The sequence below is a fragment of the Rhamphochromis longiceps genome, linkage group LG6 (genome assembly GCF_057381845.1).
Source record: "Rhamphochromis longiceps isolate RC_006_pf linkage group LG6, R_longiceps_female_GT1.1, whole genome shotgun sequence".
NCBI lineage: Eukaryota > Metazoa > Chordata > Actinopteri > Cichliformes > Cichlidae > Rhamphochromis > Rhamphochromis longiceps.
In genome coordinates, this window is record NC_140562.1 from 9,271,239 (window position 1) to 9,285,309 (window position 14,071).

The 14,071-nt window shown below is 41.2% G+C and overlaps 1 protein-coding gene across 1 annotated transcript in view; it reads right to left on the reverse strand.

Annotated features, from left to right (window-relative positions):
* The window catches only part of slit1b (slit homolog 1b (Drosophila)), an 87,929-nt gene extending 77,351 nt beyond the window's left edge, over positions 1 to 10,578 (reverse strand). Inside the window, exon 1 of the mRNA XM_085409173.1 lies at positions 9,938 to 10,578. Coding sequence (XP_085265299.1) covers positions 9,938 to 10,185 — 248 coding nt within the window. The 5' untranslated portion in view covers positions 10,186 to 10,578. The remainder of the gene's footprint in view (positions 1 to 9,937) is intronic.
* Positions 10,579 to 14,071: the final 3,493 nt, after the last annotated feature.

Here is a 14,071-nt window from a genome sequence, read left to right on the forward strand (position 1 = left end):
GCCTGTCGAGACGATCTGAGTAGGTACTGGTCGAAAAGGCAAATTTAGGGCCAATGATGCTTAATTTTGAAGACTCCAAGAAGTATTCTCTTATTTTTCGGTAGTTGAATTTCATTTTCATTTTATTTTTTAAAATATGTGAGCAATAATTTACTAGAATTTGTGCCTTTGCAGTGCAATTAAGGGGGCACCGTTTTAATTTACCCAGCAGAAACTAATGGTCCACTGGAGGATTTTCAGTGGTACAAGTCTTACATTATGCTGTTAGACTGTTATTGTCGTTGAACCCAAGAAAACGTGGTCGCTAAATTCATCTTTTCAGTGCAGCTGTTATGAGTTGGAATTCAGAACCCAACACATGAGGTTGCTTCTGTGTACTGCCAGGTAGCCCCCCTTTCAGACTTGATCATAAATGTTGTTGACACAGACGCGGACAACTGGAGACACATCAGCCCACTGGCCAATCCTGTTATACATCTTTGAAGTCCGGCGCCTTCAATGGTGGACTGTAATGTAAATCTTCATGGACAAGCCCATGCAGTCAGGAAAAAAAAAGAGGTGTACTGGTATCTGCACAGACCCTCAAGTCCAGTGTCTGATTATGACATTTATATCACACTGACACAAAAAGACTTGTGGCTGCAGATTTATAGTTGGGGTTGTTGTTTTTTATTGTTTGCTTTTTATTAATATACTGCTGCTTTGCTGTCCTCAGTTATTGCTCTTGTACATTTTGGTCCTGGTTTAAACTCGTCTGTTGATTTTGTTTTAGGTTAGCTGTGATTGAATTCCAGACCTTATTAGAGATAAACATCACATTAAAGGAGCTAATTAAGCCAGGTGCGTTTCCAAGGATGTTGTGTCATCTCAATCATTAAAAGTATAAAAGAGAAATGTAGTTCTCGTGGTGTATGAAGTCCCATTCTGAACCTCTGAAATAACTGTTTTCCTTAATGCCAAAACACGTTTTTTCAAATGGATGTGATAAAGAAGAGTGGGGCTGACTGTGAAAATGCTTGCAAATAACTTATCAATCACAAGTCGTTAACCAATGAGCATACCACAGATGATCCTTTTAAAGCATCATATGAGCAGAATTTACAAAAGAGATGAATGAAGGACTTAAACACAGTCGAAAAGTGTTTACAGGGGTCAATCGGTCAGAGGTCAGGCGAATCATTTTGCTACTTACATCAAACACCCAAGGTCAAGTCATACACCTCACACATCATTTGTAAATGGCCTGTATTTATATAGCGCTTTACTAGTCCCTAAGGACCCCAAAGCGCTTTACATATCCAGTCATCCACCCATTCACACACAGATGATGGCAAGCTACATTGTAGCCACAGCTGCCCTGGGGCGCACTGACAGAGGCGAGGCTGCCGGACACTGGCGCCACCAGGCCCTCTGACCACCACCAGTAGGCAATGGGTGAAGTGTCTTGCCCAAGGACACAACGACCGAGACTGTCCAAGCCGGGGCTCGAACCGGCAAACTTCCGATTACAAGGCAAACTCCCAACTCTTGAGCCACGATCGCCCCTTATCTTGTAGTATATATCTTGGTTAGGATTAAACATAGACATAAGCAACAACTTGGGTAAAAATTGGGTAAAAATACAACTGCTATTATGTCTCCTGGGGTGCTAAGCGGGGCTCACTGAAACAATTACTTATAAATTTGTGAACACTAGGCTATACAGTGTGATTGCTCTGTACATGGATGCAGAAAATCATATTGCTTTTTCATGACTGTTTCATGTTTTGTTGTGAGACTAGGCTGGTGCCAATGGTGTGTTACAGACTAGGATCATATTCAGCTGGCCATGTACAAACCACAGTTCTATTAGAAATGGAGGGATCCATCAAGCTAAGTTTGAATTGTCAGGATCTTGATGTTGATAAGTCTAAACAAACATCAAACTGGCTTAATTGTCATCAAGAGAAGCTGAAAAAAAACTGAGGTAGAAGTAGAAAATCAACTGAAGTTTGGAAGAACTCCAAGCATGTCCCCTCCTGCCTTTCTCACTGCAACCCAGGGTGGGCTCTTTCTTTTGTTGGTGAAATGAAAACAGAACAATCTGTACAAGATGCTACGGAGCAGGTTTCACGGGTTGTTTCCAGCCAGCCCTCAAGTGCTTCATTTGGCCCAAGATCTGACCATGACCAATATTCCACCCAGAGACTCACGGATACATGAAATAAAGAGTGGCAGCAAAAAATTCTGCTGTTCAGAACAAAGTCATTTCCTGACATGAAAAGAAAACCAGGCAGCTTTTATTGATAAATTACAATCTGTCTAAAACCAACTTTGTGAAAGATTACCGAGTCAACACTAAACTGTACTGCAGATGTAAAAGGCAATTTCAGTTTTCTCTCCTCCCCTCTTCTATTATCACTCTTATGCCTTTCATCATCTCCCATCCTCACCAATTCTTGTCCTTCACATTTTCTCTTCTTTTACTGTCAACTTTAAAAAAAAACTCTTTCTTTCTCGTCCTGCTTTCCTTCTCACTTCTTTTGCTCCTTTCTCCTGTTAACTCTCTTTCTCCTCAGTCACACCAAGGTGAATGAGACTAATATTAAGAGTCAAGCATACATGCACAGGTCTAATGGCACTTCATTAGGGGCACCTTTTCCACTGAGGGGCCGCAGGAAGAATGGTTAGATGAGAGATGTGGAGAGAGAGAACGAGAGAGAAAGAGGGGCAGTGGGAAAAGCTGAGGTGGCAGTCAGTGTAAATGAAAAAGAAAGGACTGGAAAATATGAAATTGACAGTAAAACAGAACAAATACTGCAGGGGAAATGTCACGGTCCTGAGTCTGTGGACTTAGTGTTTTTCTGTTTGTATTAGTTATCTTTGATTTCATGATGTGTTTTGATTTTCTTGGGTTTGATTTCTGTCGCTAGTATTCCTAACCCCTAGGTCCTGGGCATTTCTTGTGTTCTCCTTCTTAGGTCGTGGTTCTGTGTTACTTCTGTTAGTATACAGTCGTCTCTGTCAGTGTGTCTTTTGTTCTGTCACTGTATCCCCTAGTTTAGTCCACGTCTGTTTAGTTTCCTGTTTTACTTTGAAAGTCTGTGTACTATGTCAATGTGTTGAGTTTTGCCTCCCCTTGTCTTGTCACGTCTGATGAGTCCCAGCTGTGCTCTCCTCCTGTTTCACATTCCCTAATCACCTCAGTATGTATTTAAGCCCTGTGTTTTTCCCTGTCAGTTGTTGCGTCCTCCACGTTTGTTGTGTGTATCCATTGTCGTCTACCTTCAGCACCTCCTGTCTAGTTAGTTTAAGTTGTTGTTTATTTATCGCCAAGGGTGACTCTCCAGCAAATAAAGCTGTCGTTTAAGTTAATGTTTTGTCTCCAAGTCCTGCACGTGGGTCCAGCCACTGACAGCCACACAACTCATCGTGACAGGAAAATATTCCACCTGTAAGTAGTTTTATTATTAGTCACAATTAAGCTCTTCACTTCTTTGTAACTAAAGTAAGTAGCTATCCAGGTTAGGTTAGGGTCATTGGAGCTAAATCTGTATCTCTATCTGGATTTATGGTGAGAGGTAAATCTTCATTGAATCAGTGTTAGAGTCCCTCATTAGTGGCAAAACCAGTTGCCACACGTGGTGTGTGAGGTGTGTGAGTCTTGGTTTCCTGCTCTTTGTTCACTGCGTCGGGCACTAACAGTAATCCTGCGCACACTCAATTAGCAGTCTTGCTGGCAGCTACCCGTAATGACACACACATACTTATGAAAGTAGACATTCTGATTAACATTTTCATCAGTGATTTATGCCCAATTTATATAATGATGCCATCCAGGAAAAGAAATGAACAGACCAGGAGTGTGCTTTTTAAATCTGCAGTGCATGACTGGCTGCCGTGCGTGGCAGGAGACTGGCTCGTTCAGTTGTTTACATTTGACTTGTGAGCGCGTGCACACACACACACATTTATTTTTCTCTCTCTCCTTTAGACACAAAGACCATCAACTTGAGTCTGACACAGACCTTAACCTGCACTTTCTCACACTCTCTCCCACATACAAGCACACTGAGTTAAGGTTTGTTTTAAGATTTCGTGTTTCTAATTGTGTTTTGGATTCATTAGCAGTGACACAAGGAGACACTTTAAAGAGTGTAGACCATTTTTGTTTGGCTGATTAAACCAGCAGAAATGTGCATTATCTCTAAGAAATGCCAGTCCTGGAACAAACGCTTTTCAGTGTTACAGACAAACTAGACACAAACTCAGTGGGGTCACACCTTGATGTTGCCAAAGAATATAATGTGTTTTATATTACGATACATTTTCTGTCATGACTCGTGAAAATAGTAAGTTCGGTCACATGAACATCAGTTTCACGCCAACAACTAAAAGGTGGAGTGATGTCCACACTGTAAATATCCACAAGGAACATAACGAGAAATACTCAAGGTAGTTGGTGTGGTGGCTTATTAGATTACTGGACCGTTGATTTTCATAAACTCACCACATTCTGTCCAGTCAAACAAGTTAGCCATCCTTTCAATTTAGTTTTTGTTTTGTTTTGTTTTGTTTTTTTTTTTAACCCTTGTGTGGTGTTCATATTTTTGTTACTCAGCCAGTGTTCATGGGTCTGGTGGACCCGCTAGAGTTTTGGCTTTCCAAATTAACACTATCAAACAATTTTATGTTAAATTACTCAACAGATGTTTGCTTAATCCCAATTACAAGCCAAATGAACAGCAAACATGGTTAATTTTTTCCCTTTACCTTTGATTCATAAATGTGATCTAACAATGTGCTTCTCGTGTTTTGGTTTGTTTTTTTTTTTTATAAAATGTTATAAAAAAATAAATCAGTTATAATCAAGTGGAGTGAGTGGAAAGACACAACACATTTACACGTGAAGCAATATGTTTCACAACTAAATGGGATCAGCTGCACATCAATGGTGACATTAGGCCCAGGGTTGTAAAACAGGGGGAGGCGGTGCACACACTTATCCCACACTGTCCAAGCAGATAGCTTGTCTCTCTGCCGTCGAGCTGGTCTGTCGTCTCGGTTATCAAAACGGATAATCCTGGAAATTTTGTGGAAGTTTTCCAGAGACATTGATGCACGGAAAGGTTTCTGCATCCCACAGGGATTCTGTGGATTCCCCTTTGGACCTGAAAACTCCTGCAAGGATAAGAACCCCAAAGTAGGCCTTTGGGGTTCTTAGATGAATTTGGTCCATCTCCTTCCACCTCTCTCCAAAAACACACCTTCCTTCTAGATCTGCAATCCAGAATAATTTTCTGGATGGAATCTGGGATGAAAAGCTCAAATGAAGACTTGATGTCCTGCACATGAGTAACTGTCAGCCGTGTTGGCCCTGGCTGATCACAGTAACAGCTCTGCAGGGTGGCTCATTTCTTGGGCAAGAAGACCATTCAATTTCACCAGTTATTAACATCCATATTTCTTCACTTGCTGTCTGGTGGGCTTGTTCTGGTCCGGGAGCTGGCTGCAGATGGGGTACTCGTCTTTGTTTTGTTACTAAATGGTGCTCAACCTCATCCTCTTCTTCAAAGTCACTGTCAGACTCTGAATTTTCAGAAATGTGAAATATTCTGAACCCTCTTTGTCAACATCATCATCCGAAGCCCCTCTCTCTTCCAAAATCAATTGGATGGCCCTCGCAGCAGATAATCTTTTGCCATCTTGATCAGTTGTGATAAAGAACCACACTGGCAAAGTCTTATTTATAGTATTATGCCCCTAATTTGCAGGTGGGACACGGTATGAGAAAATAAAATTGGGATCCCTCAAGAAAGAGGGTAAAATGTGCAGGAATGTAAGAGCAGACAGTGTTGATTGTTGAATTTTCAACAATGTTGCAACTTTGTGCGCGAGCAGGAGGGGAAGAAAACATTATCAGCAGCACCAGAAAGGAGGAAGACAGAGTGTGGGAACACAGGACCTACACTTTCAACACTTTTATTAGACCTGGGTCCAGTGGACCCGAACACCTTGTATGTAATGTAAATGCGTGGGGGGAGGTACAGTATGAGGTCATTGAAAATTAGTTCGGATTTATGTTCTTCACAGAAAATAAGCCAAAGCCAATGAATTTCAGGTTGAAAAAATAATTCATTGTTTAATTGTTCTTTTGAAAAAAACTGAAAACGGGTCTCACAGACCCGAACACCATACAAGGGTTAAACTGATCATTTGACACATTATTTAATATTGCATCATGTATTAAGGTATAAGCGGACATTTTAAGTGCATTAATTGCTACATTTAAATTTAAATTTCCTAATAGGGAGCGACAGTTTTGACTTTTCAGTGCCATGAAATATTTAATGGACCATCCTGACCTTTATAAGTAATCATGCTGTTTCTCAATTTCTGTTTTTACTTCAGTTGTGTTCTCCATAAAATCACACACAATTCCTTTTAAAGACTTCACAGAGACACTTTTTACAGTGAAATTAGTAAAGAAAGAATTTTTAGACACCTTTAAAAATGAACAGCAATACAAATAAATTATCTTCTTAGTGAGATTTGTTAATTACAGTTGAACTCAAGCACAACAGACATTTTTTTTCATATCAGAAGAAACATGAAAACATTTTTTTTTTTTTTTTTTTTTAACTTGTGTGGTAGCTTATTGGCTTTAATGTACATGCACCGATTCTGCTTATATGTAGCCCCCAGAGATCAGTTTTGAGCCAGGAATCACACTGACTAACTGTACCTAACTGACTGTTTATTTATTTTTGTCAGACAGGTTATTTTTATCATGCTGCCCTTCTTATAAGTTGATCCACTTCACTCTAAGCCCTGGTTATGAAAGCAAGAGCAGGAAAAACACAAGTTTTGTTTTTATGATTTATGACGATAATTTAATCTGGATTAAACACAAACTAAACGGATCAGCACCAGAAAACTCCAAAAACAATCTGTAAGTGTTCAGTAAAGTCCTTCACAAAAACCTCATAAGTGCAGTGTTTTGTCTAGTACCAGCGCACACGTTCCTGTACTCATCGGCATTTCTTCACAGATTTTCCTCTCTATAGCTTTCACACACACTTTCCTCTTCTCAAATAACCATGCTCATCAGGGCCCAAAGGGGCATCCATTTTTCAGTGTTGCCATGACAATCCCAGTGAGGAGGGGTGTTTAGTTTGACTGGTGCAGTCACGTTGATAAATGACCCTCTTATTGCTGGCTGTCGCCCAGGGATTACTGTATACACTCTCTCCCTCTTTTGCTCCCTCACACACACACAATCACGCCGACTCTCTTTCCCCCAGTGGCTAGCTGTCCAGCTGATACACACACTCAGATCACTTTACATGCTAATTGGCCGACAAGACCTTTAACAAATAGCTGTCTAATGAGTCGTTCCTCTCCACTGCAGGGCAGGGTCTTCCTGAGTCTACATAACCACGTGATGGGAAGAATGCGGAATAAAGATGCAACTCAGGGGTCAAAAGGTCACATTGGCTATGTATAGAAAGCCTGATTGATTGATTGAAATAAGAGCATGATACCCATTTCAGACAGTGGCACAGGTTAAACCAACAACCCTATTGATCAGATTGCATTAGTGAAGCTGAGTCAGAAGCTGTCCAGGTTATCCCACCTCCAGTAGGAGAGAAAACAATTGGGTTCCTTCCAAAGAAAATAGATGTAAATTGTTGAGTCTGGAAGTCAAAGACTGAAAAACTAAACATCAAAGTGTCTTTGTTTTACTCTGGTTATAGATCCCACTATGAGTATCTATCAGTTTCTGTCCAACACACAATCTCTATGGAAAGTAAAAAACAGTGTGTTCCATATATTATCCAGAGCACCAGTGTCATTTACACATTTATGCATATAAGTATATAAATCACAACAACAGTTGCCTCAACATGCTTTACATTTGAAGATAAAAACTCTACAGCTGCATTCATTTCCACATTACCAAGCTGGAGGCAGAATTTATATTATTACCCATTTCTGCTCATCTAAATGAACCTGTGCTGGCATTCATGGCAATAAAATTATGTGAAAATTTTCAGTTTCACCACTGTGTCAGTTACTCTCACCCTGCAGAGCACCATCTAATATCTCACCATCTCACATAAATAGAAAAATGGGCAAGTGTGTCTACAGGCTCACAGTTTTTTCCAGGCCATTTCTCTTTGACCGAGAGCCCAAGCCCCCATTCCCGATCATAAAGCTATTAGCCTTAGAGGGGAAAACATCCTCCACGCTACAGTAAACCAGAGAGGACCAAGGATAATGTATCTCTCTGCTGGCACCCCTGAAAGTCATCAATTATTCATACACAGGCACTCAACAACCTGAAATAAACACATACACTCACCATATACAAACACATACATGTTCACCAGGCACTGAGACAACCAGTCAATTCATACCTTCAGAGGCGGAGAGAAACAGATTAAGTACCTCCTAATTTATTTGTCCTCACTGCGGCGGAGTTTGTGTTTGCTGATACTGGAGCATTGCTTTGCATCCATGGGTCCACTGTTGAGGTGCATTGTGCTTATTTGCACCAATAATTGCCAAAAAAGGCAGACCACAAACCTGATGTCAGAAATTAATATTTGACTGTACCATAGAGTCATAGCAGAGGCAGTCCATCAAAGGCAAAAACAGGGCTCATTGGTAAAGGTGATAATTTGCACCATGTAGCATTCACACACCGAGACACCGAGCACAAGACGGCATTAGCAAAGATATGCAGCAATATTTTACCAGCAGTCATCATCTACTGCATTAGAAGATAAACCCTACCATGGTGTTTCACAGGCTGTTGTAAAACAGACACTTCTAGACATTTTTATAAACCTAAGAAACCAACAACGAAACCACAATCACTCGAGGAAGGTTTGTACAGCATGTAAGTATGTAAGGGTCGTTATAATTTGGTTTCATCAAAATCAGATCAGTAGGTCAGCCCTGACACTCTATTAAAGCTAAAAATACATACTTTTAATTACAGAGGCCTAAACGATAGATTTGGTCTGAAAATACAGTGCAGATTATGACTTGCAAGCGAGGAGCATAGGACAAATTTTCAGATTTATCAAATTTCTTCCTGTGCTTATTTTTCAGGTGCCTCGATATTGAGCAAATCTGTAAATTTTAATGTGATGTGGGCCAGCACATCATTACCACTGCCTACCATTTGTGCACTGACTGCATTAGACTGAGGTATGTGTGCAGCGCTCAGGAGAACTCTTTATCACTGCTTTCCTTCCACAGTGCATTTGCCCTACTGAAAAGAAACCCACTAAAAAATTAAGACACGATATTATAGTAAATAAAAAGAGAAACAGAAGAAAATGGATTAAAAACAAGTCCCGGGGAAGAGAAGAAGTTTTTTGAAGTTTTACGATACATCCTTTTTGAAAAGATGTAGATTTTTTAAAAAAAAAAGTTAAACATATAACTGGAAACATGAGATGTGGAGAAATTATGCTGCTGAGCAGCAACTGAATCCTGAAACTCAAGTGGATCAATCATGTGTGCATGTTTTCTGAGGTTAAACAGGCAACAGATGAAGAGAGACACCACAACAGAATATACACTGACACAAACAAGAAATAATATGCAACGCGTACTGTGAAATGCCTCAAAAGAGTGGGCTATACTGATAATTAAATCATCCACTGTAGACCCTGTTCACTCTGAAACTCCATCCTTGTTTTCTCATTTTTGCCCTTTAACAATTATACACGTGAGATCATATTCCTGCAGATACTGATATGTTGACCTATAAAGCAAACCTTTACCCAAACTCATAATTAACATAGATTTAAATAGCTCCTTGTTTATTTAAGTGAAGAGCAGCTATATGCCGTCACTTTGAAGGATTCCCCTCATCCTACTATGTGTCTATACACATTTGGTCCTCGGAGATGCAGTAGAATATAAATGCATATGTACTCACAGCCTCTCAGTGCCTCTGGGGATGTTTTTGGGCACAGTGTGGATCCCCAGGCCATGGCAGTCCACCGTGTTGCTCAGGCAGCTGCAGGGAGTGGGGCACGCCTCTGCACCTCCGTGACCTGCCAACAGCACCGTAACACTCCACGCCAACACCACCTGCATCCAAGATTGAGGAGCCCGGCCTGTGTCCACTGCAATCATCCCACAGCCTCCTGACCCAGCTCCATCCCCTCTTTTTCCAGCAGGCATTCTGCTCTCCTGCGGAGCTCCCCAACACTGCAGAAACCAGCCAACAGATCCTACCCTCTTCCTTCTGCCCGGGATGACTGACCAGTACTACCTCCTTAAAGAAGTGAGAACCAGCAGGAGAGTGTTTAAAGGGGCTGAGACAGCAGCATAGCCAAGTGAAGTTCAGCTCAAACTGAACGACTGCCACTTGATCCTGGAGTGGCCTTTCAGGGAAATAAAGGAGGAGGGAAAAAATACGAGTATGTCCTCTTCTTCTACTTGTCACCAGCTTTAGAGCTCCCTCCAATTGGCTTCTCTTCTTCTACTCTCTCTCTCTCTCTCTCTCTCTCTCTCATGCAGCTGTACAGTGTGCTCGCCTCTCCCCTCTACTTTTCATTGAGTCATTGTGCACTGAACAGTGAGCCACTAGGAAAAAAAAGAAAAAGAAAGGGGGTGTGGAGGGGGGACTCCCTCACTCCCTCTATCTCACACACACAGAGTAATCATCCATCAAAAGCTTTTACAAATAACAGCAGCAAGACTCCTCCTATGCCCCCCCCCCCCCCCCCCAACTCCACACATACACGCATACGCACACACCAGTACCCAGAGTGACCTCACATCTATTCAGTGGCAGCAGTAGCGGGAGCCGCCACCATCACTGAAGGTGACAGCAGCCTTTCTCTCTCTCTTGCCCTCTCCTTCTTTTTGTCTATCTCGCTCGCCCACATGCGGTCTCCTCCCTTGGGGGAAAAAAAAGAGCCCGAGGCTGCATGAACATGATGAGAAAGGAGAGAGGAAGAGTAAATTGTGATCACCACGAAGCACGAGAAAATATAACCGAAAAGGAGAAACTATTTGTGGAGAGGAAGAACAATAGATGTGACATAAAAGGAGAGGTTGGAAGTTGTACTGCGGATTAATTGGGATATTTTATTTTATTTATTTTGGCCACGGCTCAGTGCCAAGACTGCACACTGAGCTGCAGGAACTTGGGTTGGTTGGGGAAAGGGGGGGGGGGGGGGGGGGGGTGAGACTGGCATAACTGGAATGCCATAAGCTGCCAGAGCTTACTCAGAAGTCTATTATGAATTCACTGGCAAGGCTTTGAAATTCAAATGGAGCCTGGCAGAGTTTTTTTCCCCAGTCTCCACAGAAACCCTGGCTTCAGCTTTTTGTGATCACCATACTACCAAGGAAAAAAGGAGCGGGGGAAAAAAAGCTATCAGGGATACCGTGAAGAAAAACCACTTACAGCTGGAAATCTACAGTAAAACCAGTGACAAGGTGTTAAATCCACAAGGAAACAGTGTTTGCTCATTTATTGATTTGTTCTTCTAAGTTATGAATTATTTAGGTCTTCAGTTTAACAGTAAAATAAACCCCAGATTTCTACAGCAAAAAATAAATAAAAAATGTTAAAAAGGAGAAGAAGAAGTTGTTGTTAAATGTAATATTCTGCCAATCAGCTGTATTATAAGTTAGTCTTAAATGGTTTTCAGGCACAGCATTATTGGTGCATTATAAGAAGAAAAAATCTGTTCTTTGGCTTGTATCCCTTCTTAAATGTATTCCTGATTCACACTGTTTTATACAACAGTTTTGTGGAGTGTAGTCAGAGCTTCTCTCAGAGATAGATCTGGTTTGTTATTACTTTTCAGTGTGACTGCTAACACCCGGAGGGCACAGTTTACCCAGCTTTTTATTTACCACTATACATGAGTGATTATTGCTCGTGGCCTCACTTTGTCTTCTCCTGGCAGACTCGGAGTGACGGGTTAATTTAACCCGCTGCACTTCAGAAGTGATGGAAAACAAATTGGCCACAGGCAGAGGCCGGCTGCTTCCTTTGTGCAACTGAATTGAATGACTCATTTGGCCATATTCGGTAACAAAGAGAGGGAGACAAGATGTTGACATCTCGAGGGGGTGGTCCCCCTTATTTCTAGGGTCATAATAGCTGTCTGAGGCAGGGGTGGGTGTCGAGGCAGGGAGGGAGCTTTTACTGCAGACGCGTCTGAATTGATTTCTGGAAGTAAAGAGCAGATGCTTTTGTCTCAAAGGCATCAATTCCCAAAAGCGCTAGTGTTTTTCCCTACATGTAATGCAATTTGTCAATAAAAGTTTTAATCCTGAAAACAAGGGAAGACTTAAATGTTGAAGAAATTAGTTTGCCCATTAAATTGTTTGGTAAATCTGATAAATTAGAGAACACATACTGCACAAACATTGGAAATCTAAATCAATGTATGAATATGTGGTGGTATAAATGATGCAGTCCCCAAAACATTCACATAAAACTCACAGGTGAAGCAACATCAGCTATTTCATTACAACGTGATGTTCAGGTGGGTCAACAAAACTGCTCAGAAATGACAGGAAACAAAGGCAAATTTCCCCGAATCTATGTCTTGATGCATGCTCAGTCATCCAGCGAAGCAAATCCCAAAAGGTTGATTCTGCTCATCTGGACGTAGCGTTTTCAGTGGGAGAAACATTTCATCACTCATCCAAGTGACTTCTTCAGTCTCACGTAAATGGTTGGGAAAACCATTTACGTGAAAAGGGAAAGACCATCTCTGAAGCGAGGAAGTGGCCTAAGGGTGCATCTTTTGCCATCTTACAATGCTGTGATTGCAGCCATTCCCCAACTTTCTGTGAATGGTACTCATGGCCATGGAGCAATGGTCTTTGATCAGTGGTTGTTGATCAATGGTCATGACAATTTGCATATTAATGATCAAGGAACTGACCTCACAGCCCATTGTTCATTTAGTGGTCTAGCTTCAGTCATTTTGCAAATATACTGTTTATAAGATTGGGGAAACCTGCAGTCAGCTGAGACTAAAGAAGTCACCTGGATGAGTGACGAAACGTTTCTCCCACTGAAACCGTCCAGATGACCAGAATCTAGTTCGACTGAGCCAAAAGATACACTGCCAAAGTCCTGGTGTCAGGAAACAGGACAGGACCCCCAGCAGTCCCATATCCAAACTGTGTGGACTGCACATCAGGGACATGAACAACATAGGCAGGCGGTCGTGATATTCTGACTCATCTGTGTGCAGGACTAAAGGAGCACACTGCGCAGTTAACGAAATACATGCAAACAGGAAATCCTTCTACTATAAAACTGCATTAAAACATCTTTTGAAGATGGCACTGAGAATTTTGTATTTCAATTTGTCGTAATCTTCAATCACAAATCTGTATTTGTAATTAATAGAATAATTACTGCAGGTATAAGCTTGGTTAGTTTTCCATACTAACATTTTGTTTAGTTCATCTTATGTTAAAGGGCAATCTCATGGGAAATATGGGCTTACGTTTACTTCTTGATAACAACAACTGATTACCGAGTACGCTGAGGGCAGGAAGTGAAATATACTAGGTAATACTGCCATGAAAAAACTGTTCATGGCAACAGTGAACAATATGTAACAAGCTAAAGTGTATTTGTATGTAGAAAAAAACTTAACTGGCTCATGAGTCCTTCCAAGACACAAGAAGCTATTATAATGTCATTAATCTGAAAACATAATTGGAGACAGACATCTGCATTATTCAACAGCACCCTTCAGTGGGTAAATACTGTCACTGCATTTAAGGGTGCTGTGTGTTTGCTGCTGGGCAACGAAGGCTTCAATTTCAGATTCATTCCAGCCTGAAACTGAAACACTAATTGAAACATTAACTCAGACAAGTTTTCTGTAGAAAACAGAGGTTTTAATGCAAAGTGGATAATCCACCAAGGAACCCACTGTACACGCTGAGCTTATTTTACACTAAAATACAAAAACAATCAGGTTACCACAGTTTACACCACATGATACAACAATAGTCATGGATTAGTTAGCGCTTGGACAACTGAGAAAACTTAACCCAATAATGAATTCAGTAGGAAAAG